General features: G+C 46.2%; 1 protein-coding gene across 12 annotated transcripts in view; it reads right to left on the bottom strand.

The window, feature by feature from the left end:
- The window catches only part of TENM4 (teneurin transmembrane protein 4), a 763,612-nt gene that overhangs the window by 161,800 nt on the left and 574,592 nt on the right, over positions 1-27,220 (bottom strand). For all 12 annotated transcript variants that reach the window (XM_065595842.1, XM_065595866.1, XM_065595862.1 and 9 more), the window contains 3 exons: positions 12,247-12,348; positions 7,223-7,417; positions 1,850-2,050 (listed from right to left, as the gene is read on the bottom strand). In XM_065595842.1, the coding sequence (XP_065451914.1) occupies positions 1,850-2,050; positions 7,223-7,417; positions 12,247-12,348 (498 nt within the window). The remainder of the gene's footprint in view (positions 1-1,849; positions 2,051-7,222; positions 7,418-12,246; positions 12,349-27,220) is intronic.

Below are 27,220 nucleotides of genomic sequence, written 5' to 3'. Positions count from 1 at the left end.
TCTCTTAAGAAAGTTTTTTTTTTGTGTGCTCTGCTACAAATTCATTTAAGTTGCTTGACAATACAGACGCCCCCCAGGTTACGCAAACCCAACTTATGCAAATCCGCACTTACGGAAAAAGTTCCGTTAGCTAGAAATAGTTTGTTTGGGGTTTTTTTGTGTAATGGTCAGGTATACGTTTCCGACTTATGCAAAATTCGAGTTCTGCAAAGCGTTCCGGAATGGAATGCTTGCGTAAGTCGGGGAGCGTCTGTACCGCAGTGCCCAGAACTACACTCTGTATTTGTGGCTCAGTTCCTCAACAGCTGCATAGGGTAAAGAAACCACTACAGATGTGGTCTGCAGCTGTCTTTTTTATACTTCTTATTTGTGAACACAGAATACAGAACAAAGGCCAAGCAGACTATTGCTCCAGAGTTCCAGACTAACGTGCATATGGTATTTTCAGGATGCCATTTAGAGACTGGGTTATTCTTAAAAGAAGGGAGAAAAAGCCTGTGTATCATTTTTCTTGAGTCTCTATTTCAGATACCTACTGCTGGTGTCCAAGAAGCTTCCTGTTTAGCTGGGGAATGAGAAGTCTAAGATCGAATTTGTTAACAAACCTGGAGATGTCACGTAAAAAATACTTTCTCTGGTAGGTGTTTGCACCTTTCAAATACTTGCAGTCATTTATGTCCCTTCTTGCATGATCTTTTACAAGTGCCTACAGTTCTTCATATTAAGGCTTATTCTCTAGTTCACAGCCTACAACAGGGGTGGCCAACCTGTGGCTCCTTGTATAGGCACTGACTCCGGGGCTGGAACTACAGGCACCAACTTTCCAATGTGCTGGGGGATGCTCACTGCTTAATCCCTGGCTCTGCCACAGACTCTGCCCCCTCTCTACCCCTTCCTGCCCCCTCCCGTGAGCCTGCAGTGCCCTTGCTCCTCCCCCCACCTCCCAGAGCCTCCTGCATGCCACAAAACAACTGATCAGGAGGTGCGGGGAGGGAGGTGGAGGCGCTGATTGGTGGGGCTGCCAGTGGGTGGGTGGCACTGGGAGCGGGGGTCGGGGAAAGAGCTGATGGGGGGCTGCTGATGTATTACTGTGGCTCTTTGGCAATGTACATTGGTAAATTCTGGCTCCTTCTCAGGCTCAAGTTGGCCACCCCTGGCCTACAACATACTTCGGCTACATCTACACTACAGCCGGGATTGACGCTCTGAGATCGATCCAGTGGCGGTCGATTTAGCGGGTCTAGTGAAGACCCACCAAATTGACTGCAGATCACACTCCAGTCGACCCCTGTACTCTACCCCTGATGAGAAGAGTAAGGTAAGTCGACAGGAGAGTTTCTCCGGTCGACCTCCCGCAGTGTAGACCCCGTGGTAACTCGACCTAAGGTACATCGACTCCAGCTGTAGCGTAGGTCGACTTACCCTGTAGTGTAGACATGGCCTTCATTCAAACACTAGAGGGAGAACAGACCCGAAGTAGAACTGCCATCTCGAAGGGTTCTGTTGTCTTTTCACTGTTATATGATTGTGAGATTACTAAGTATTCTTTAGTCAAACACCAAACGCTACAAAGTCTGGAGGCTACAAAGTTTCATCAAGAATTAACACCACAACAGGCAGCTATACGCAACCTGTAAATTAAATTCATAGCATATAATGAACAATAGCAGGCCTAGGTAGCTTTAATGGGGCTAGTACTATAAATTCACCAACAGAAGCAGAATTATTTCTGTGGCTGAGTGATAGCAGGTATGCTTCCAGTCATGCCCAGTTTGCAGTGTATGTTTACAGACCCAACTGCTAATATTTTATAATTAAAAAAAAAAAAAAAAGTCACTGCTACAGTTACCGATTGAGCAATCGTGTCCGGTCCAGTTGGGATCGCAGCTGCAGAGCCCGGTATCAGGCAGAAAGGTCCCGTGTCCAGAGCACTGGTCCAAACAGGTAGCTCTTGGTGTCTCGCAATTCGTTCCTCCCCAGCCAACGGAACAGTGACATTCTCCCCGTACGCATACTCCTCGCCCAGAACAGGTGGGATCCATGCAGTCCACTACATTGGGGGGGGAAAGCAGAGATAGAAAGTTCCGGAATGACCCATTTTGATATTTATAGTTTACAATGCAGTAGCATCTTGAGGCTGTGCAGTCGAATGAGACAAAGACAGCTCCCACCCCAGGAAGCACTCAACAGTTGCTTTGCACTTCAGAAATTTCTGCATGAGAAATAGGATGGGATTCTGGAAAGAACAAAACTAAAATGAAAACAAAGGAATGTTACATGGTGAAATCCATTCTTTTGCTCATACTAATAAATTGTATGTCTAGTACCAACTGGAGGCAATCAATTATATTTATAATTATAAAATAATAATAAATACTTTGGAACTATATAGCATCTTACTTGATTGTATTATAATCATATGAATAATAATAAATATTATTAATACATTCAAGGATCTCAAAGCACTTTATGGACATGAATTAAGCCTTACAACACCCTTGTGAATTAGGCACTAGCCCCATTTTATAATAGGGAGACTGAGAATAAGCAACTTGCTCAGACCATTACAGAGCTGGGAATATGAACCCACACATCCTGCCTCCCTGTCTACCCAACAGGTACTCCCTCCACTCACCTCCATGAAAGGTGAGATCAAGTGAACTATCAGCTTTACCCCAAGATGAAAATAATTTCTGTTTCACTTATGTATTATAATACGTGGTTACAACACACCTGTCTGACACAGTGGTTATAATCTTTATTCCAAATATGTATCTATTTCTATAAAATGGACAATGCTCCTCCCCCACCATTTCTAATGCAAGTCATGAATGGCTAGATGCTCAGAAGCTGCAGTGATCAGCATGGGCTAGTAGACAGAAAGGTTAATCTCTGTGTTTAGGAGCCATTAATAATAAGATAGAACATTTATACTGATGCTAACAGAACAGTATGATGCCATGTTAATACTAAAAGGACTTTATAGATGTTGTTTTCTGGTATAGGGTAATTTTCAGAAAGTATATTAAAACCCATTCCACTGAAAGGGATTTCCAATTTAACTATTACTCTCGAGATATCAGTGTAGCCCATTGGCAGTGACAGTGAATGGCCTGAACAGCATCTTACTTGAGACAGTATTAACATAATTTCTGTTTAATGGAAATGCTTTTGAACGGTGCCATTAAGTTGACGATACTCCATCAGATATTACATTGTTGTGGAAGTCTGAGCTTTGGGCTTCTAAGAGAAATTTTCAAATAAAGATTCAGTAAAACACATAAACGTGTGCTTAACTTAAAGCCTGTGCTTAAGTCCTGTGAACTTCAGTGGGATTTGAGATTATGCTTCAAGTTAAGTCACATGCTTGCTTATTTTGCTGATCAAGGGTATAAAAGAAGAAAGAGAGATGAAATGTTATTGAATATCTTTTACTTCTGTACTTTTATTTAATACAATATTTAATTTTTAGTCTTTTTGAATGTTAGTTTTAATAAGGTCAGTCTCTTAATAGAGTTGACAGACAATCCATTTGGGCGTCCTACTTAAGAAGATCCTATTGCACGAGAATTCTATACCACTAAAGTGCCTCTTAATTTAAGTGGTGCAAAGAGGCCTTCTATTGACTGACTGCCCCTGGGTGAATTTCATCCACCAACTGAAACATACAAAACCACAAGGAATGGAGGAACTGATCATCTATTTATATAAAAGCACATAGGGCACGTGAGAGGAAGAAAAGTCCCTTCAAACTATTCCCATCTCTTGAAACTGCCGGTGGCAGTGCCCTGCGGATCAATGACAAGTATCAGGCTAAGCTGCGAGGGCAGAGTTGCCCAACTGCTGGCTCTAATACAGCAGAACACAATGCGGTCACAGCATATACTGACAGGTTTGAGGTTGTGTTATTCCTTTAGGGTTCATGAGAATTCCAATGACCTGTTTAAGTTCCAAACACCTTGAAAGGAAACACACCAGCCCATTAAGCTACTCTGATAATTCCCTGGATTCACAAAGCCTTCTGACTCTGACAAGCAATGGCTCAGCAATTACTATCCTGAGGCATGCGAGGGTATTTTCTGTTTCATAGGTTCCTGGCCCTCTGCTTATAGCTGGAACAACCTTTGAGAATCACAAGATGCTGGAAAGGATGAGCCTATAAATCTCTTCCACTATTAGTGAGCTGGGAGCTAGGGTTCCAATTTTAGCTTGAGACCCTTGGAGCCCTGGCCCTGTTCTTGCTCAGCAGTAATAAGTACAAAAGAGACTATGAAACAGACTAACAGAATCCTAGGTTCTCAGCAGATGGTTTGAACACAGAGAACAAAGATCACAGGCTAACTGACAAGAGGCTACCTCCAAGCAATTAATCATTCCCTGTGAAGGTCGATTGGGAAAAAAGGTAAGTTTTAAATGGGGCTCCATCACAGAAGGCCAGCACTCTGCTTCCTCAGCTCTAACACAGAAGATTATAGAGGGGGAATGTGTGTGTGTCAGAAGCCCCCATTTATCATAATCCCAAGGCCATTTTTCATGTTGAAATGAGCCCTTTCAAAAGATGTCACAAACAATGGCAACTTTAATCTTGCCCTTAGTAGCCATCTCTCTTTTAAGCGTTCTACACTGTGGCAAGGACCCTGGGACAGGATTAGGGACTTGTGCTTTCTTCTTATTTGCTTTGGTGGTTTTTGAGGATAATGGGACTTTTTTTTTCAGGGAGCTCTGCTTGATAAACGTAGCCACTTAGCTCAGGACGAGAAGGAGGGTGGGGAAGGAGGGTGGGGAAGGAGGGTACGAAGTCTAACATAGAACAGTTGAGTTTTGCATATATATTTGTTTTACAGGTAGGAAAACAGTCAGAATGGTCTAATTCCTGTTTAGAAAGTGTCCTATTTGTAGCTTAAACCTTTTGCATAATCTTTGCCAGTGAGATAAATCATGCAGCAAGTAATGCTATTGAAGAAACTATACTTTCCCTGATATGCTTCATTGGTCATACAAATTATTAGACTTATTTAGTACCCAAAAAGTAACTTCTCATTTTTCATTGCTTAAATTTGTTCGTCCCCTGCTTTAAGTCCTATTGGCTTGGCCTATGCCTTATAAAATATGGGGCAATAAAACTTTAGAAGAGTGAAAAGAACAACCTATGTAAGATTGTTAACTGATGTTTTATGCACATTGCCGAACTTCTATGGGGGGAGAGGGGGCATAGGAAGAAGAAATGCAAAAAGAAAACCCATTATAAACAAGGACACCAAAGAAACTGAGAAATAATAGAAGGAATCAATACCAGAAGTCCCTTCATGAAACAGAAATCAAAAACTAAACTCAATTTTTAAAAATGTATTTCATTAGATTTTAAAAAGTACCCTGCAGATTTCCTACATGGCATATTGCTAGGTTGATTCTCCCCCACGCCCCTTTGTGGCATAATACAAATTATATTTTGCGTATGAAAAACAAATGTATAATAGAAAAATACTAAAACCTCATAAGAAAAAACGTGTTCTCTTTGTTCCTCATTCTTTTTCACGTTTCCACCTAGTGGGACTGTGATACTTTCCCCTGCCATAGTGATAATATAAAACAACTGAACTGGGTTTATTCTACTGCTTCAAATGTGGATGGGGAAAGGAGGTTCATATTAGGAAAAAAACAGATCTTGCTCTGTGTTCCGTACATTAAACCTCGCTGACATCAATAGGGTTACTCATGCATCTAACTGAGGGCAGAATCTGACTCTGACTTTTAAATAGTTTCCATTTTGTCACTTTTGTTTAGATACCAGCGATGATTTAATAATGAAGAGATACAGTGACCCGCTTAGTGAATCTTTTCAGTAATAATAACTTTGAGTTTTCTCTGCTTCCCAGATCTATTACACTGTTAGCATTTTTAGCCAAGGTAAATTTTCTCAAGAGATGGCTTAGTAGCATGGAATTGACACCATCACTGTATCCAACTAACTGTTACTGAGACACAAGCCATCTAATGCTAGATGCTCAACCCAGAATTCATTTTATGCTTCTAAGAAGTGACATTTGGGTACCAGAATCCAAATCAGGTTATTCTCATTGCCATTGTATAAAAAGTAACCAGCTGAGGGGATTCTTTATTTCATACTCACTTAGCAATTGCAGGTAAATTATGGAGTGACATTCACTCTTGTCCAAAGGTCATGTCTGAAGCCTATGCACCATTTAAGGGGTTGGCTTGGCGTTTGTGGAGAGATGAATTAAACCCAGAATGAACTGTCTTTGGGGTTTTCTGCATTAAATTTTCAGAAGTGCTGCACACTTACAACTTCAAATGAAGTCACAGCAGGAGCTATGCCACCTCTGAAAATCAGGCCCTCCTGGAGATATCTCTATAACTGGCTGATTGAGGGATAATTTGTAAATATGGAAACAATTGTCCATTTTTTGGTTTTGTTTGTTTGTGTTTGTAAAGAACTGTTGCATTAAGAGGTGGTTACGAATAGGGTAAGATGAACATTTATTTTGTTCGTGTTCCAAGATGCAGACAGGATGATTACCTGCACAAACTAATTAAAGGTTTCACAGTAGCAGCCATGTTAGTCTGTAACCGTAAAAAGAACAGGAGTAATTAATAAATAATAATAATAAATAATTAAAATGCTTATTGGCACCATACTTGGGAGACACAAAAATAACTGTACATGGAAAAAATGCTTCAGGGCTAATGGGAAGTGAAAGAAATGTACGGCAGATCCATTGAAATGATATCTGGTTCTGAAGTTGAGCTTAAATTCATGTCCTGAACACATCTATGCTTTTAAACTTGAAAGGAAGCAGGGCCTCTCACATACTCCACTGTTTTATATACGGAAGCAAACACGATCACTTGGCATAGCATGCCAGAAAAATACCCTCTTAAAGTAATTATACGTTTAGATGTGTAAATGGAAATGATGCTTTAATAAGAACATTTGAACATGTGATCAGATGTTCTGGCCCCTCAACCAGATCTGTCTATCTGAAACGTTTGATGGCTTTTCACCCAATTACTGCACAAATATGACAGATAACCACAAGCTATTACAACATATCATTTTCGTGTTCCATCCATCTGTTGTATTTCTAAGGTGCCTATTACTATGGTGTCTAAGTGCCAGAACTATTCAGTACCATCTCTACATATGTAATTATAGATCAGCAATCAAAGCAAAAAAGGCTAATTGAATGTAACTTGCAAATACCTTCTTCGCAGCTCTCCCCCTTGTACCCTGGATTGCAGATACAGGTCCCCATGATGCACGTGCCATGGTTATTGCAGGATACGTCAATGCACTGGTTTGTTGGAACATCACATTCTGCCCCTTTCCAGCCACTGTGGCATAGACATCGCCCTTTCATGTACTGACCATTTCCACTGCACAGTACTGGACAAGATGCTGAGGGAAATGGAAAAGAAACAGCATTAAAACATACCTAAGTTATATGTGGGTGAGGAAAGAACCTATTCTCTTCTTCATATGTACTCTCCCACTGGGGTACCTCAACTCTGCCTTTAACACCAAGGGCAACACTTTTATATGGATCACACTCAGCTCTACATTTCCCATCTGTCTGTCTGCCTGGAATCTCTTTGCGCTTGGTTACTTCAGACCTTTCTACAAGTGAATGCTTAAAACATGAAATCATGCTTCTGGGTGAAAATGCCTCTTTATTCGGGGTCTCTGTTGTGTCCTACAGCAATCTGGAGTCAGACCTTTCATTCAATCCCGAGATCAGAAGTACTGGAGTCCTCCAGGGCCTTGAATATTTTTCCCCTGCCATATCTTCACTGCCTTTAGATCTGCTTTGCACTGTCTCTAGATCATCCGAATACTTCATCATTTCCTTGACCCTGCCTCTGCTGCAAACATTAGCTATTTATTAAGCACTCCCCCATTTGTGCTGTATAATTCCTGGTTTTATGGTCTTCAAGTTCTTTGCTGAGATGCAACCGGAAATCTGCAGCTGATTATTCTCCTACTTCAGTTCACAATAGCGCATTGCCCGGTCCTCAGCCACCCTTTATGGCCATCAGCTTCACTAGCTCTTCATCTCCAAATACAATTCAAAACTGTCCTCTGGTTTTTCAAAATGCTTCTCTCTGAATATATGTCCTGCTACTTCGCTGCTCACGAATTCCACAGCTCCAGTCATGGACTCCCCTATGCTCCTCAACATGACTCTCCTTTACTGCCAAGTCTAATTGGAAATGAGATGCTTCCTCTCTTCAAATACCATCTCAAAACCTAGAGAGACAAGGTGGGTGAGGTAATATCTTTTATTTGACCAACTTCTGTTGGTGAGAGAGACCAGCTTTCGAGCTACACAGAACTCTTCTTCAGGTCTGGGAAAGGTACTAAGAGTGTCACAGCTAAATACTGTACAAGATCGCACAGATAGTTTAGCATACCACTGCACATCTCAAAACCTATTCACTTTAGCCAGGCTCCCTTTGCCCCATTACTGCATCATTCCATTTTCTCTTCCTGAAATTCAGCTGCAAGGACATGTGTATATCCCAGTTTTCTTTTGCCCTCATCATCCTAGATGAGAGCAGCTGGATAAGCATTCGCTTTCATGTCTGCCACTCACTAAAGCATTTTCTGAACATTTTAGTGAAGAACACTATCCAGAAATTGTATACAATACTGCAGTCTGTATTGTAACCCACCTGCGCTACACTTGGGCTGGATACAATGCCCCATTTTACATTATTCCTGCATTTCAGTGCACACAGGAAGAGATATTCATTGTAGCTAAAGAAATAATCTCTCTATCTGTTACTATCCTCTCAGGATAGTATCACAATGCTTCTCCAATGTTGCTTTCATGCCTCTCATTACAGGCAAGCCAGTCTGAGTATGTGAAAGCACCATGACAGCAGTGGCCCAATATAATAAGTTACCACCACTGACATTGTATTAAACCTGCTTGATCTACAATGGAACATATTTTCCTGATTAAAATACAAGAGATTTACAGGGGAAAGGACCTTGGAAATGCTTGCTTGTTATAAAACAGTGCTTTATTTGCCTGAAATAAGGTTCATTGAGAATATATGTGTCAAGTGCATCATTTGCAAGGTGATATCTATGTGCACAGCACAAGGCATAAATTGGGTAAGATGTATTAGGCGCTACACACTGCCCAGAACAAAAGAAGCTTTGTAATTTAACTTTTTAGCTGACCTGACTGAAGGTTTCATTCACCTGTCTAAAATTTAAAACACTGAATAATGGAGCCTATTTCAAGGTACAGGGGGAAGATAGAGCCACAGTTTTCCTGAACAAGGACAAAGAATAATCCCCTTTAACCAGTGAGACTACACAGGTGCTGAGAAGGACTTACATGTGTTCTGACAAGACAGTTGATCACTCAGTACAAGATCAGATAAATTGCAGGCCACATGTGAGAAGGCTAGAGCGCTAAAGAGGCCTGTGTGAGAACACGTCCATGACTGTCTCTAAACAGCTGCTGAGAATGACAAGGCAACAGTGATTGCAATGTCTCCTTTGTTGCATCCCATAATTATAGGGAATGCAGGGATTTTTTGAATTCTTTAATCCCTTCCCTTCGTACCTCATTTTAAAAACCATGTATTTTAGCTGGACCATTATAGATGTGGAATCTTTATAATTCAGATTCTAGCCAAACAAACAATGTTAAGGATGGTTTTGTGTGCTCTTGTTTAAATTATGGTAATTCCCTTAACAAATACGATTGCAATGACCCAAACACTCACCACTTATTGTAAAGCGCAGCATTAAAGAATATCACTGCAAAATACTTCATTTGTTTGCTTGGATCTTTACAAAATAAAAGAGTCCCTTCTCCCTTGCTCTAGGAGACCCTGGGATCGAGCCAACATTCTAACTCAGCAATGTAAATCTAGCAGCCTTGTCTCCCTCATGCGGCTAAAACTAACCAGCCAGGAAAAAGTTAATAATGACCCTTGGTTCAGCCCCTGATCCCCATTTCCAGCAGCTGTGAGGCCTCATCATGCCTCTTTCCCCAAAAGATGAGCCTTGCAGCATGCAATAACAGATCCAACAATTTTAGGCCAAGCTGAAAAGCAAATGCCAAAGCTGAAATAAACCCATGGAACTACAGCCTGAGCATCTTTACTGATCTCCACAGCAGCAGTATGGCATACAGAGAGAGGTGGTCTCTCAGATAGGCAGGTCCCCAAGTCATTGAGTGATTTGCAGGCCAAAACCAACACCTTAAACTCCAACCGGAAACCAACAGGCAGCCAACCAGATTCTGGAGCACTGATACCATGACTCACAGCAAGATGCTCCCACTTAACATAACAAGTACCTCAGGGAGCACCACTGGCTGAAAATCCAACAGAAAACACATTGTAATGTGGTGCAACTCACCCCACTAAGGCGCCTCCTGCTGGCTGTCCTGGGGATCAGCTCTGCTAGCGGGTGCGCCCTCTTCTGGTGGCGTATCACCACCATCACTTCTGCTCCAGGGACCCAGGTCACTCCCAGCCCTCCAGCTGTGCCGCATTCTGTGCTCCCCTATTCTGGGGGACCTGCAGTCGGCTGACCATCCACTTCCCTCAGCTGTGACCTGATGTCTGGTCACTTCCTCAGTGGCGATGGGGGTGAACCCGGGCCCGCCCACTACTCTGGGACCCTGTATATGGCAGCCACCTGCTGCGTCCCCTACAGCTCCTCAGTAGATCTCCCTGGGCCACTTCCCATTGGCCCCAGCACCCTCTTTGCCCTTGCCTCAGGGCCTCAGCCTGCAAATCCCTGCAGCCTGCCAGGAGCTGCCTTTAGCTCCTGGGTCTCTGTCTGCTCTTTCCAGGGAGCTTGCTGCCTTCAGCCTGCAAGGCAGCCAGTCCACCTCCCTCCTCAAGCTCCAGGGAGTGACTGAAGCTCCTCTGCTCTGCAGCCCTTCTTATATGGGCCAGCCCAGCCCTGACTGGCTGCCCCTCTCTGATTGGCTGCTTCCTGCGCAGCCTCCCAAGGGCTCTATTAACTCCTTAGAGCCCAGTGTGGGGCAGGTGCCCCATCACACATACGCACAAATAGCAGCAGTCCCCCCAGATATTCCTTTCCATGTGGAGGCAGACAGTGTGATCTGGATCTACGGAGTTTTAGCCACACAATTTTTTGACAATAAGAAGGACTCAAAACAACCAGATTAATCAAGATGTCCACCTCTCTAAGCACATCTGCTGATGGAGACTCTGCAGTTGCCATGGTGGAGGTATAGAAACTCCAGTGATGTTTCTAGCCCTTGTGGTTAAGAAGCTAATGTGAACCGACTGTAACGTATACATTGGCACCTACCTGAATCTGCAGGCAGCCTGAAACAAGAGTTCTAAGAGGTGTGAATTGTCCCATTCATTTTACTGGATTGTGAACTCTGAAACCCACTGGGGCACACTTCGGACAACCAGTCGAGCAGAGAACTTTGTGTGTGCACAGAAGGAAAGGGACCCCTGTTGTCATCCCTTCCCCTGGACTGTGAGGAGGTGGCGTGAACAGGAGTCTCACACAGAGCCCTGTGCTCCGTTGGGTGGGGGTTTGCTCACCCTCCTTTGGGAACGACTCTAACCAGCCTTAAGACAGGGAGCACTGGCCCACAGGCAGAGGTGGGTTCCTTGTGTGAGCAATGCCTGTGACAACCTCCTAAAACAGGGGTGGGGCCACATGTGGTCTCACATTCCTAGTGCCATGGGTTGCCTTAATCTACCCTTGTCTGTTTTCCCCCTCACTCTGGTTGCTGCAGGTCATCTATGGTAAGCCAGGGAGACCTCTAAGGCCTAAGGCAGGGACGAGGGTGCTTAAAGACCACCTTCTTGATGGCTGAAGACAAAGGATCGTTATAAAGTCCTGCTAATCCACAGATAAAGTGGTCTGTTGGAGAAACAATAGTACAGCCTTTCTAAGCCACCTTTTCTCAACACATTCCCAAAGAGAGAGCTCCTGGTGAGTCATTATCCTCATTGTTTGCTCACATGCAGCTACGGGGTGAGGTGGGGGGCTTAGAGGTTTGTGTCACTAAGGTTACCGCAAGCATGGCAAGTAATAAACAAACAAACCCACAAAGCCAATCAGTTTCCACTCTACTGCACCATCACAATCTGCAGCAGGTTTACTTATGAATAACAGAACCATGAGCATACACTTCCAACACGCTCTGAGAATTGTAACCGGAGGAAACAACATGTATAGATGTTACTGAAACAGATACAAATGCCTACCTCTGCCGCAGTCGGGACCCAGAAAACCGAGGAAGCAATGGCAGGTTCCAGAAACACAGTCTCCATTCCCGTAGCAGTTACTGGGACAATTATCCACTGATTCTAGAAGATGAAAAGACAATTGAGATACTTTCTTTAGGCAAGAGAAATCCTCTGTCTTCAACAGAGCCCATCAGCAGTCTGATAACTTAAAGTGTGTACACAATAGCACAGATACTATAATACTATAAAAAATATGGACCGGCAAACCCATTAAAACGAGTCAAAACTTCACCCAGAGTCTAAACAATTCCTGGTAACTGGTCTCTATTATTTTTCTATGCACTTCCTATTTATGATTTGAATGGAGACAAGAAATACTAGAAACCTCCTGTCAGAACTTGTTCTCTTGGAAGATCTCCAGACCAATTTTGCAGATTCAAGAACCTTTGAATTTGGACGTATTTATCTGAAAAGAACAGAGTTGATCTGAAACTGGAATTTCCCCTAGACTAAGTGCACTACAAATGCAAATGTGGAAGTTGGAGATGGTAAAGCCCTACCGGATCATCTTGTCAATCTCCCTGCTTCCCATAGTCCGTTTTCTAGTGTGTTGTGTAAGGTGCTATTTAAAGTCCCACACAATGGGACTACCACTATTTCCCTTGGGAGACAATTCCATGCCTGATATGGTTTCAAGTTAACTCCACAAATTCCCCGACTGTGACAAAACATTAGATAATCATCTTCCAAGAACAGTTAATAGGTGAGGAAAATTATGTCTAGTGCTCTCTGTTTTGTTCCAATGCCAGCTCAGAGCATAGTGTTTACAGTTTGTCTTTAATAAAAAGAAGCACATGACTTATTAAACCTTATTTTTCAATGACAAAGGGAATGAAAACCTCTCTTTTCTTAAGTGAAGTTTGCGTAAAGGTAGGGTAGTTTTTTGTGTGTAGCTTGGAAAGATGATAACACATTACGGTTCATCCCAGGCTATTATTTCAGATTTCCTCAAAGTGAAATGCATGTTATATTAAAATTGGATTCAGTTATACAGGTTGGGAATGGTAGAGCACTGGACAATAACTCTGCACTCTCAGGTGCTTAATTCATAGGGCCTTGTGGTAGCAAACCTATTTGTAAACTTCCTGTTCGTCTAATGAGCTGAAACATCTGGAGCCAAGAGTGGCATTAGTTTCTGAACTTGACAGAAAGGAAGCCTATTTCTGATTGGCTCTGCCCTGATTGATAGGGGCTCCTGAAGGCCACAGTAATGGACAAGGTGTAATTTAATCATCTATAGAGTGCAAGGGCAGTTTTAAATAATAAAAACTGAGTTTTAGGCATTTGTGTTTTAGGACTCCGCATATAGTTCCAATAAGTCCTGAGCTTTATTGTGCAGGTAAAGAAAGACTTCTTACTTCTCTGACAATGAGGTTCTCATGCTAAGTAGACATCCACTTTATGGTGTACGGAAATAACACCACAGTTTCTAGTTAACACTCTGGGTCTGATTCACCATGCTGTTCATCCAATGCAGTAGTAATGCAGGCACTCTGGACCTTTATCAGTTTTGACACTGCTGCAGCCTTCACCTATTAGCAGATGGATTTATATATCTATCCTGACCCCAATTAAAATTTCAACTTAGCCTATGAATAGTTGCTTTTCATAACTTTATGATCCTTGTTCATACAGGTGCGATTCCATTGCCACAGCAAAAGATCCTTGTCAGGAATTTTTGTTTTCAGTAAAATTTTCTTAGACAGAGGTTGAATGATTTTTACATATTTTATATACATATAAGGGTCCCATAGAGAGGTCTTAGCTTACCATTATGGGCCCAATGCTGTAAATCTCATTCAGGCTGAGCAGTATTTACACATGCATTTCCCTTGAAGGTAATAGGAAACAGGGATACTCATTTAAGTACTACTCAGCATGATACAAGTCTCAATGTTAATAAAACGCCCACGGAATACAGAAATTTCCCATTCTTTTCAAGTTATGATTTTCAATGACTGAACAGAGAAGTTGCAGAGGCGGAGGTCCTTACAACTGTGAGGGGGCATGGAGTCTTTTGCATGTAAGAAAACAATTAATACAAACAACGAAGAGCACAGTCAGCATCTAAAGCACAATGCACCATTAGGCTTAGAACCCATGACCTTTGCTCCAAAACCACAGGCATCTACCACTTTACCCATTAATTAAAGGTCAGTCTCCATTAGTTACAGTAGTATTTCGAGTTTCTATTCTCTCTGTGACTGACACTAATAGGCAGCATGTAGTATTCACGTACAATTGTACAGACCTGGCATTCCACATAGTAGAGGGCAGGGAAACACATACATAATGACCCATGTATTAGATACAACCTTTCCCTCTCATGTACACTCAAAGTGGTAAAATTATTTCCCACTTTCTGATTTCCCAGAATGGTACTCTGCAAGTGTGGCCTCGCCGCAAATTACATCTTGACTTTGTCACTGACCATATTTACTGAAATTCTGCTCCAGTTTTCAAAGGGAAAGGACATGGGCCTTATAATTGCAATCAAAGCCAGACCATAATTCAACACTTAGGAGAAAATTCACAATAGCAAATACTCTGTAGAGTACCTCCTCAGTTTTTAATTATGTGTTGACTACCCCATTCCACTAATAAGAAGCTAGGTCCTTAAAATCACTTTGTCACGGTTAAATGCTATCTGAGGTGTTAAATTTTTCTAATGAGTCTGAGAGTGACACTTACTATAATGCCCTCATTTTATGCACATTTGCTTTTCTGCATCATTGTCCTGAAGTAACCCCTTCCAGGGAGACAGAAAGGACTGGAGAAGACTAAAATATTGTTCCCCCAGTGGCTGGTGCCATGTAACTTTTGCTTGACAGCAAAGAATACAAACCTGGCTGGTGTAACACAGGGCAATTAAGGTCCCTACATTCTTCTAAAAGCTCTCTGACAATTGAGACCAACTTCTCGGCAACAAGAAAGATCCATGTTACATGATCATCCTGTTTGCCCAAGTCAGGGTAGGAAAGGAAGCTGCTTCCACGTAGCTCAAAAAATATTTTCGAACAGCGGATGCTAAATGGACATGCTGTTCCTTCACTATCTCTGGTAGCCACTGAGACCAAACAAGCACTGTGACTGGGGGGCTGAGGAGCAGAAGTCTAAGAGCTGCGTGGCAGTGGGATATTCATTATTCATTTAATTTCTATGCATTCCAGAATGTGGCCCTACTCCGGTTCTCCAGAACTCTCCTCAACTGGGTGCTCTTTTTAATTTGGAGGCAACAACAAAACCACATCTACCAAAAGCTCCTAAGAAAATCCTGCAGTTGCATCACAAGGCTGGATCTGGTTGCAGGGGTTAGAAGTCTACATGAAAAATCTAGTAGCCTAAAGTAAAGTTTTACTAAGTTCAGTCAGTCAGGGATTGTCTTAATGTTTGCAGGAGCCATAGCTCCTGAAGGATTGAACTAGGCATGTCAGCCACCCTCTGCATCAATTTCTGATTCCAGTGCCAGAGGAGATTGGCTGACCATGTGAGTTGCCAAGTCAGAACAAGATCACAGAGCACCTAAATGCTCCTGCCTAAAGCCAGCCTGCCGACAGCATGAAAACATAAGAAGTGTGTGTCCTGAGCCACTGCACCAGCTGGAATCCTGTTAGTGTGACAATCTTACAGCTTGCACATACATTGTTCTATCCATAGCCTGGAAAATGAAAACAAGGTGAAGTGAGAGCGTTTTAAGAAAGTATGCGGAAAACATGGAAATATGAAAAATAAAACAGCTAAGTCTGCACACATGTGGCAGAAGAGAGGACTTGGCTAAAACTTCAATGGTTGCTATGATCAATTAAATTAGTCAATTCCATAAAGCACCAAAGCTAATTGAACTGGGCAAGTATTTAAAAGCACTCTTCTCCCTTAAGTATGCCTATATACCATAATATTAGTTAGGGTTTGTTTGAGTTCCAGTATCCATTCTAACCCTTATTTTTCAGCTTTGTCATAACTATACACATATCCCTAGGTATGTACAATATTATACTTGACACTCTAACTCAGTGGTTCTCAACCTTTCCAGACTACTGTACCCCTTTCAGGAGTCAGATTTGTCTTGCGCACCCCAAATTTCACCTCACTTCAAAACTACTTGCTTACAAAATCAGACATAAAAATACAGAAGTGTCCCAGCCCCCTGTTACTGAAAAATGGCTGACTTCCTCATTTTTACCATATCATTATACAATAAATCGATTGGAATATATTGTACTTACATTTCAGTGTGACACTTGAGCCTGTTTTTCACTAGTGAGCCTTGTCAGAAGCGTGAGCCCCACCACCCAGGGCTGAAGTATGTAATTTAGCCTTGTGGGGGCCCCTTTGGTGTGGCGTCCCGGGCAATTGCCTTGCTTTCCATCCCCTAATGCCAGCTCTGTACTTGCAACCCCCCTAAACCTGTCCCACGATCCCCCTGGGGATCATAACCCCCAGGTTGAGAAACACTGATCTAGATGAGTTGAGTACCCCCAGGAAGACCTCTGTGTACCCCCAGGGGTACATGTACCACTGGTTGAGAACCCACTGCTCTAACTAATTCTATGCAACTGGTGTAGAAGATTGTAGCAATGCTCTCTTTAAAGGGTGTCCAAGTTCAATATGATACTCTGGCCACATTTTAAAAATATATATATATTTATTGTTTTTAGTCTGGCTCCCATATTTTCCTCTTGGATTCTGAGTCTTTGTAGTGATTCCCCAAAATTTTACTGACAGCAGCTAGTGAGGACCAAGATTACCAACTGCAGGCTCAGCCAAGCCTGCATAACCCCAACATATGATTTTGCTATAATGGCCAAAGAGATCTTTGAAAACGTTTCCTTGCCTCCTTCCAAAATCAAATGGCAGCAGGAGTGACTTTGAGAAAGCGAGCAGATCCTACCAGGGGCAAAGCAGCAAAACTTAAATGGCTTGCCTTGGAATGGAGACCACAGGAACTTGAATGTGGAAGCACGCTGAATCATCCTGCCAGCTTCAAAACCTAATTAGCCACTGAAAAACAAGTGATTTCCTGAATCAACATTGTAAACATGCAGATCTCCTCTGAGATGAGGAATAAATGACATAATGAGACTCACTTCCTGTAGTTCCACATTGTCTCATGTTGGGAAAGAACACAAGCAATAGCGTCTCTGAGACATTAGTTACCATCACCCCACAATACACACTAGTCAAACCCACCTCGCTCAGGGAGAAGGGAAGGATTTGCAAAAGTGTCTCAGATCTATAAAAGCAAGAGGTGAAAAATATCTATTAGATAAGAACACACCTGTTCCAGAGCTACACTGCTCCCCTACTGCACACTTTCAGCATCTTCTATAGTATAGTGTTAATTGTTTCAAATGATAAGAAGCCAGATCCTCATCTGGGGTACATCGGCATAACTCCATTGGCCACACTGATTTATATCAGCTGAGGATCTGGCCCGGGTTTTTTGATCAGGTCTCATATGAGACTGTCAGTCCGAGCGAGCTCACAATTAGGAAGTTACTGGAAATTCAAACTAAATTTTTCATTGTATAACTTCATCCTATTACTCGTCTTTCCAGTGCAGCCTCTCTTTATTAAACGGGAAAATCTAGACGCCATTTTGCTGTCCATAGCAATAATAATACTTTGTTCTATATATGTCTTTCATCCAAGGACCTCAAAGGGCTTTAGTAAAGGTCAGTATGTTACTATTTCCATTTTACAGATGGGAAAACTGAGGCACAGACCAGTTATACTAATTATACCAACATTGAAAAAGCGTGACAGAGGCAGGAACTGAGCTGATGTTTGCTAGCTCCCAGGCTGGTGGTCTGCTCAGTGGATGACTGCTTCTGACAAAGAGATGTGCAAAGGTCAAATGTATTGTGGTGAGCTCTATAAACATCTATCACTCTGGCCTACAATTACCTATGTGAATTACCTTTATTCGGATGAAATACAATAAATATATTAAAGAGATGGACAAATTGCTAGACTCCGGATAGATTTTTCTTTCAGATAATTACCGTGCTCGTTGGTCAGCAGTATTGCTACTATAACTGTATATCTTGCTTATTTATTTATTCAGCTTAATAACTCGGGTCTATATCTTTGGGCCAGAGGCCAAGGCAAACATCTAGCTGACACCAAATCCTATTAGAGGCTGCAGTAACGCAATTACATGTTAAAGTTAAATATTTTATAGCTATGATAGCCACCAAGCATCATCGCTCCCTAGGCAGTTAGAGGGAATTATCTACTGGCAAAGAAAAACTAGTTATCCAGCAGGCAATGGAAAGTAGTCACTTTCCTAGGAGTTAATAAGTACCAGGGCTGTTTTCTAACTACTGATTAAATTCCACTCAATGCAGATACTCCAGCAATTTCTTTTGGTAACATCCCTAGACTGCACTTTTGAGCTGGGGCTGTCCAGCATTTGTTATATCTAGTAATAACACTGCACTGTTAACACCATAATCTTATCCACAACAAACATGATTTAATAATCAATCCTGGTGCCAACTCCTGTGAAGTAGATACAGTGAATAATATCAAACTTTAGTACAGCTGGGTAATTAAGGCACAGCAGGTATGCCTACGTGGCAGCTGCCCAGCTGTGGTAGCATAGGCGCCGACTCCGTGGGTACTCCAGCCCAGGAGCACCCACAGAAAAAAATTAGCGGGTGCTTAGCACCCACCGGCAGCCAACCTCCCCTCACTTGCCCCCTCCCCAGCACCTCCCACCCACCGGCTGCCCTGTCAATCAACTGCTCCCCCTCCCTCCCAGCGCCTCCCGCCTACTGCGGTGTGCAGGAGGTGCTGGGAGGGAGGGGGAAGGAGTAGAGATGGGGCGTGCTTGGGGAGGGAACAGAATGGGGCAGGAAGAGGCGGGGCAGAGGCAGGAAGAAGCGGGGCTGGAGCTTGGGGGAAGGAGTAGAGTGGGGGCGGGAAGAGGCGGGGCAGGGGCGGGAAGAAGCGGGGTTGGAGCTTGGGGGAAGGAGTAGAGTGGGGGCGGGAAGAGGCGGGGCAGGGGCGGGAAGAAGCGGGGTTGGAGCTTGGGGGAAGGGGTAGAGTGGGGGCGGGAAGAGGCGGGGCAGGGGCGGGAAGAAGCGGGGTTGGAGCTTGGGGGAAGGGGTAGAGTGGGGGCGGGAGGAGGCGGGGCAGGGGCGGGAAGAAGCGGGGCTGGAGCTTGGGGGAAGGGGTAGAGTGGGGGCGGGAAGAGGCGGGGCAGTGGCGGGAAGAAGCGGGGCTGGAGCTTGGCGGAAGGGGTAGAGTGGGGGCGGGAGGAGGCGGGGCAGGGGCGGGAAGAAGCGGGGCTGGAGCTTGGGGGAAGGGGTAGAGTGGGGGCGGGAAGAGGCGGGGCAGGGGCGGGAAGAAACAGGGCTGGAGCTTGGGGGAAGGGGTAGAGTGGGGGCGGGAAGAGGCGGGGCAGGGGCGGGAAGAAGTGGGGCTGGAGCTTGGCAGAAGGGGTTGAGTGGGGGCGGGAAGAGGCGGGGCAGGGGCAGGAAGAAGCGGGGCTGGAGCTTGGGGGAAGGGGTAGAGTGGGGGCGGGAAGAGGCGGGGCAGGGGCGGGAAGAAGCGGGGCTGGAGCTTGGGGGAAGGGGTAGAGTGGGGGCGGGAGGAGGCGGGGCAGAGGCAGGAAGAAGCGGGGCTGGAGCTTGGGGGAAGGGGTAGAGTGGGGGCGGGAGGAGGCGGGGCAGGGGCAGAAAGAAGCGGGGCTGGAGCTTGGGGGAAGGGGTAGAGTGGGGGCAGGAAGAGGCGGGACAGGGGCGGGAAGAAGCAGGGCTGGAGCTTGGGGGAAGGGGTAGAGTGGGGGCGGGAAGAGGCGGGGCAGGGGCGGGAAGAAGCGGGGCTGGAGCTTGGGGGAAGGGGTAGAGTGGGGGCGGGAAGAGGCGGGGCAGGGGCGGGAAGAAGCGGGGCTGGAGCTTGGGGGAAGGGGTAGAGTGGGGGCGGGAAGAGGCGGGGCAGGGGCGGGAAGAAGCGGGGCTGGAGCTTGGGGGAAGGGGTTGAGTGGGGGCGGGAAGAGGCGGGGCAGGGGCAGGAAGAAGCGGGGCTGGAGCTTGGGGGAAGGGGTAGAGTGGGGGCGGGAAGAGGCGGGGCAGGGGCGGGAAGAAGCGGGGCTGGAGCTTGGGGGAAGGGGTAGAGTGGGGGCGGGAAGAGGCGGGGCAGTGCCGGGAAGAAGCGGGGCTGGAGCTTGGGGGAAGGGGTAGAGTGGGGGCGGGAGGAGGCGGGGCAGGGGCGGGAAGAAGCGGGGCTGGAGCTTGGGGGAAGGGGTAGAGTGGGGGCGGGAAGAGGCGGGGCAGTGGCGGGAAGAAGCGGGGCTGGAGCTTGGCGGAAGGGGTAGAGTGGGGGCGGGAGGAGGCGGGGCAGGGGCGGGAAGAAGCGGGACTGGAGCTTGGGGGAAGGGGTAGAGTGGGGGCGGGAAGAGGCGGGGCAGTGCCGGGAAGAAGCGGGGCTGGAGCTTGGCGGAAGGGGTAGAGTGGGGGCGGGAAGAGGCGGGGCAGGGGCGGGAAGAAGCGGGGCTGGAGCTTGGGGGAAGGGGTAGAGTGGGGGCGGGAAGAGGCGGGGCAGGGGCGGGAAGAAACGGGGCTGGAGCTTGGGGGAAGGGGTAGAGTGGGGGCGGGAAGAGGCGGGGCAGGGGCGGGAAGAAGCGGGGCTGGAGCTTGGCAGAAGGGGTTGAGTGGGGGCGGGAAGAGGCGGGGCAGGGGCAGGAAGAAGCGGGGCTGGAGCTTGGGGGAAGGGGTAGAGTGGGGGCGGGAAGAGGCGGGGCAGGGGCGGGAAGAAGCGGGGCTGGAGCTTGGGGGAAGGGGTAGAGTGGGGGCGGGAGGAGGCGGGGCAGAGGCGGGAAGAAGCGGGGCTGGAGCTTGGGGGAAGGGGTAGAGTGGGGGCGGGAGGAGGCGGGGCAGGGGCAGGAAGAAGCGGGGCTGGAGCTTGGGGGAAGGGGTAGAGTGGGGGCAGGAAGAGGCGGGACAGGGGCGGGAAGAAGCAGGGCTGGAGCTTGGGGGAAGGGGTAGAGTGGGGGCGGGAAGAGGCGGGGCAGGGGCGGGAAGAAGCGGGGCTGGAGCTTGGGGGAAGGGGTAGAGTGGGGGCGGGAAGAGGCGGGGCAGGGGCGGGAAGAAGCGGGGCTGGAGCTTGGGGGAAGGGGTAGAGTGGGGGCGGGAAGAGGCGGGGCAGGGGCGGGAAGAAGCGGGGCTGGAGCTTGGGGGAAGGGGTTGAGTGGGGGCGGGAAGAGGCGGGGCAGGGGCGGGAAGAAGCGGGGCTGGAGCTTGGGGGAAGGGGTAGAGTGGGGGCGGGAAGAGGCGGGGCAGGGGCGGGAAGAAGCGGGGCTGGAGCTTGGGGGAAGGGGTAGAGTGGGGGCGGGAAGAGGCGGGGAAGGGGCGGGAAGAAGCGGGGCTGGAGCTTGGGGGAAGGGGGTAGAGTGGGGGCGGGAAGAGGCGGGGCAGGGGCGGGAAGAAGCGGGGCTGGAGCTTGGGGGAAGGGGTTGAGTGGGGGCGGGAAGAGGCAGGGCAGGGGCGGGAAGAAGCGGGGTTGGAGCTTGGGGGAAGGAGTAGAGTGGGGATGGGAAGAGGCGGGGCAGGGGCGGGAAGAAGCGGGGCTGGAGCTTGGGGGAAGGGGTAGAGTGGGGGCGGGAGGAGGCGGGGCAGGGGCAGGAAGAAGCGGGGCTGGAGCTTGGGGGAAGGGGTAGAGTGGGGGCGGGAAGAGGTGGGTGCTTGGGGGAAAGGGTAGAGTGGGGGCAGGGCCTGCGGCTGAGCAGGGGTTGAGCACCCCCGGGGATAGTTAGAAGCCGGCGCCTGTGTGTGGTGGACAGACTTGTGCTAGCGGGGTTCAAACTAGCACAGTAAAGACAGCAGTGTGACACTGGGGTACCTGCAGGGACTTGCGCTGGCCACCTAAGCTTGAACCCAGGCTGTTGGCAGTGGAGAATCCACCACAACACTTGGTAAAATGTCCCAATGGTTAATCACCCTCACTGTTAAAAATGTACAACTTACTGCCAGTCTGAATTTATCTTAGTTCAACTTCCAGCCACTGGACTGTCTTTCTCTGCTAGATTGAAGAGTCCAGGAGGGGTCTGAGCTGGGGGGTCTAGCCCAAGCCCCTGCCAGTCCCATAACATCCGTACTGCTATTTTTAGTATGCTAGTGTGAGCCCTTAAAGTGTGAATGTATCTACCTGCGTTGAGCATCACTCCCAGCTGCAGTGTAGACATATCCAGGGAGGTTAAATGACTAGCCTACGGACACACAGCAAGCCAGTACAAGACTAGGAATCCTGATTCCATGTCCTATGCTCTAACTAGTTGTCCACACTGCCTCTCCAGAAGAAGTGGGCTCAAAGACTTGTGCTTGCCTCTAAGGTTTCCAGCAGGCTGAGTGAATTACCATGTCAACCTGCTCACCTTCAAAGAAAAAGGTGTTCATTTAACCCTTGCTTGTGCTGGCCCTGGATGCTTAAGAAGACTGCCAAACAAAAACCAACCAACCGGGGGCGGAGAGAGCATTTACAGAAAACCAAACCATGGCACAGAACTTGCAGGAAAACCCATCTCGGCTCATGTTTTAAATCCCCTTTCCCATGTTAAAGTGATTGTTAAGCTTGGCCTGTCTATCCTAGTCCTGTTGAACAATCTTGCTACAAACATGAATGCTTTCATTAAACAAACCAACCAACCAACCAGCTGTACGTGATCCCAAGGGTTACCACAGATGGATTTTTACAAGTTAAGTAAATAAACCCAGTTATGCCCAGGCAGGAAGCCATTAGGACTGACTCTCCACAAGCACTGCCCCCACTCTAGTCCTTTAAACCTGAGTAAAGGGAGCAACAAACATGTCCATTCTGATCTGGTTGTGTTTTACCCCTGCTTTGCACCAGTGTGAATGACTGCAGCAGGGAGTCAGACCCGTGGGCCCTTGAACTCTTTTATGCCAGTGATGCCAAGGCATAAGACCCCCCCCGCCCCAACACTCTCCGGTGGAGTAACACTGACATAGAGCGTCTCCGCAGCCCTCCTCTCCCACCAGAGGCCCTGGCACAGTGCTGTGCTCTGTGTGTTTGTATGGTCATTTTTATGTTTCAGCAACCCTGTGTTGCTGCCCGGGTCCCAGCCGGCCCCAGCAAACCACCTTCTCTCTGACCTTCCTCTGGCCCAGGGGAATATTCACACCAATATTCTCACTGCAATAATTGCTCTCAGCCACAGTAAGCCTCATCACTGCTTTCCCTGTTTAACAAGTACTATAACAGCCCTTGGGAAGTAAAAGACAGCAAAAGATTCTGACCCTCAGTGAACACAACCCATAATTTCATCTGTCCAGCACATCGGGACCTCTTGGGGGTTCTTTTGCTTTCTAAGGAAACAATGCTATTCAATGAAATTCATTCTGGTGGAATTATAAATCGAAAGGACTGTCAACTGCTACAGTAATTCTGATAATGACACTAACACAGGATCATGGAGGCGAGAGGAGATAAAACAGGTTTCAGACACCTGGAAATTTCAAACTTGATACTGTGGGTAAATAAAAGACCCCACAACTAAAGCAAATGCAGACATGCTGGATCCAATATTCTCTTGCTCCTCCTTTTCCTTCCCAATTTGAAGTCTGAAAGGATTGGTTCCTTCCTCTCTGCACCTGCAGAAATTTCAATTCTTCTGCTTCATCTGTATTTTAGAATCCTTTTACTTTTCTAGTTCAAATCATCCACACCTGGCAGCTGGGATTGTGAATGTCTTGACAGCATCATGGCAACCCAGTCATTATTTCTGAGTGATCATTCTCAGTTTCCTCTTCTGCAGGACACCTAATTTGATGCTGATACTGCTAATGCCACTTGATGGTTTGCCAGATTTTGATTTTTTTCTGAAGGTTGGGAGGTCTGATTTAATTAAAGATCCATGTATGTAACCCCCCTTTTTACTCTCAAATCCCACTGGAGGTCTAACCTCCACATGCAGGTATCAGGAAGCTACATTAGGAACAGAGGATTGGGAAGACATTCCTTTAAAATGCTTCCCCAGAAAGTCAATGTGAAGTACCATAATCACACCATCCAGTTTCATTTTGATCTCCCCGCACTCCTTCTCTGCTGGAACCAATGAAACACATTTTTAATGGCAGGTACCCCATACTTCCATCAGCCTATTGGCAGCACATTCCTGCTCAATGCAGCAGTGACTCTGTTGTCTGGATTGTTTCAAACGCAGAATGAAGAAGTACATAAAGTTTGGAGTCTGGGATCAGTTTGGATAAATGTCCAAAAGCTTGGACTGCTTATCCAAACTACCTGGACTGTCTGAGTCCACCGAAGGCCCCGGCACATCATGTGAGATTTCAGCACTTCTGCTTCTAGTCCTGGCTGGAAATACTTTCTAGTTACTTATAGAGCCCTCATCAGCATACCAGCTTAGTGCAAGAGCAACCTTCTTCACAGTATTTCAGCACATCTAGTTCCAAACCAGCTGGAAAAGCTGCACAAACAGCCTTTCGTGACATATTTTTAGAACTTCTGGTTCTATTCCCAGCTGGAATCTGGAAATGGGATGGGGGAAGCCCAATCACTTCAGAAGCTTAAAGAAGGATTGATCTGAGTCTGGTTTTGGAAAGAGGGTAAGGTTTGATTTGGGAGAATGCTTATCTCTCCTGTTCATCACTCTCCTTTTTAAGAGAAATCCTGCCAGCGAGGAATGCTTGATAGATGAAGGCCGCTGTTTGCCTGGAAGCACAATGGGTGGGATTTCAAAAGCACTGAGCATTGGCCTAACTCTGCTTCCGTTGAAGTCATTGGTAATTCTGCTCTAATTGAAGTCAATGGTCAAACTCCCATCGGCTTGACCTGGACCAGAGTTAGGGCAGCATTGCAGGCTTTTGGAAAATCTCTCCCTGTGTGCCTCTGCTGTTTAGTGATGTACAACAAACACAATTTCTACTCTGGTACCTTAAGAGACACACGAACACTGAAGAAAGACACAGAAGGGACAGCAAATTACAGTTCTTAAGGAATTGCATGGGACCATTTCAAAATCTCTGATCTATCTCAGACGCTCTTACCTACTCATTTATCACAATATGTCATAAGCTAGCTGGAAGGAACTTTCAGCAAATGGAGTTCCTGGGGTGTAATAAAGCCTACTTACTTGAATACAGTTCCCACATTACTTAGGTGAAAGGGAATCTTTAAAGTGCAGTTCCTATGTATAATGAGGGTACCACATTCACCTCTGCAACTAGCATGTAAGACAATGGTGCTCTAGACCAAACTGGGGTCCATGGACACTCCAGGGGGTCTGCGGGTCCTGATGATCAATTGATCCCCAGCATGTAGGAGGCACTGGGAGGGAGGGGGAGGAGCGGGGACGGGCACGCTCAGGGGATGGGGAGGAATCATGTCCGGGGCCGCTGGCCCTGTTGATCAACTCCTCCCCCTCTCTCCCAGTACCTCCTACATGCTGGGGAACAGCTGTTCAGTGGCGTGCAGGAGGCTCTGGAAGGGAGGGGTGGAGTGGGGATAGGGCATGCTTGAGGGAGGGAGCAGAAAGAGGAGGGGAAGAGGCAGGAGTGGAGCAGGGGCGGGAAGACGTGGGGTGTGGGTGAGGCCTTGGAGGAAGGGGTGGAGTGGGGGCAGGGCCTGGGGCTGAGCGAGAGGTTTGGGGGTCTGCGAAAATTTTAAAATCAAAATGGGGGTCCTCGGGTTGCTAAAGTTTGAGACCTGCTGCTCTTTCTAGACCATACCTTGGGAATGTTTCTTTTCCTTCCTTTCTTTTTGCGAATGGCGTATTTCAAAATATGAATTATGGTCCAATAAATGACATTCTCATATCCCTGATTTGCCTAAGGGATTGCAAGCATAAATCTACTGAAATTTTTTTGTCCCTTCTCACTCATATAAATTGTTGCAAACTAATATAGGAAACAACAATTATTCAGCCTTAAGGTTTAAACTAGCAAATGGGAAGTTCAGTATGTTACATTTTCTGTGCTTGTAGCTTGGGGCAAGGCTAAAGCTGGTTTTGAGACTCATTTGAAAGGATATTGTGAATGTGTGTACGTATTCTAGGAAAAACACACACCCACCCACACACACTCACGCCCTCAACTGTGGACTGCTTCAGTTAAATAAATGTCATTAAATAAAGCAGTGCTATCATTTTAGGTACATTAAAAATAAATTCGTTTTCACTTTACACAGACTTGGGCCAATACATTATGGATGCAGTACCCAGAATGGCAAACATTTAATGGGTTACATTTTTAAAGTGGGATGGGGGTGGTGGTGTCTGAATTCCTAGTTCTGTTTCTAGCTCTCCAGGTGGCTTGCCGTGTGAACTGGGGCAAATCATTTAACCTTGTACCTCAGTTTACCCATCTATAAAATGGGTTCGACACCACTTACTGTATCTACCGTGCAGAGAGTGCTGTAAGGATTAAAGAAAGGAGTCATGAGTTCACTACGTATGCATTTGTGCATGCAGAAAAGTGGTCATTGTTAAAACATCACCATGGGCCAACGGTTACCACACAGTGGGGGGAATGAGAGGGGCAGGGAGCAGGGTGGTGACCATTTCCCCCCCTACAAAGAACAAGAGAAATCTCTGGTAACTGTTGGGAGAAGTTGACCCTCTGTTGGCTTCTACCCGACGGATGTGCTCAATTACCTGCTCGTGCATCCAAGCACATATTTTATGGGTACCCTTTAAGCACAGACATTTGAAAATTAAGCAATAAGAAGCCCGTTGTTCCAACACAAAGAGGGCTTTCCTTCTGTTTGCCAAAATATACAAGCAACTCTCAGAACCCGTATTTTTGCTCTTTACTGCTAGAGCATAAATGGAATTAAAAGTCAAGCAGCACTGTAATATGACACAGGAATAAAACAAGCTGTGCTTACATTAGCCTGCAGCCTGGGACATACAGACAGAGCTATATACAAAAATGCAAAAACTAAAACCATA

The sequence above is a fragment of the Chrysemys picta genome, chromosome 1 (genome assembly GCF_011386835.1).
Source record: "Chrysemys picta bellii isolate R12L10 chromosome 1, ASM1138683v2, whole genome shotgun sequence".
NCBI classification, from domain to species: domain Eukaryota; kingdom Metazoa; phylum Chordata; order Testudines; family Emydidae; genus Chrysemys; species Chrysemys picta.
The sequence above is the reverse complement of the archived record's forward strand: the minus strand, read 5'-3'. Positions and strand labels throughout refer to the sequence as shown.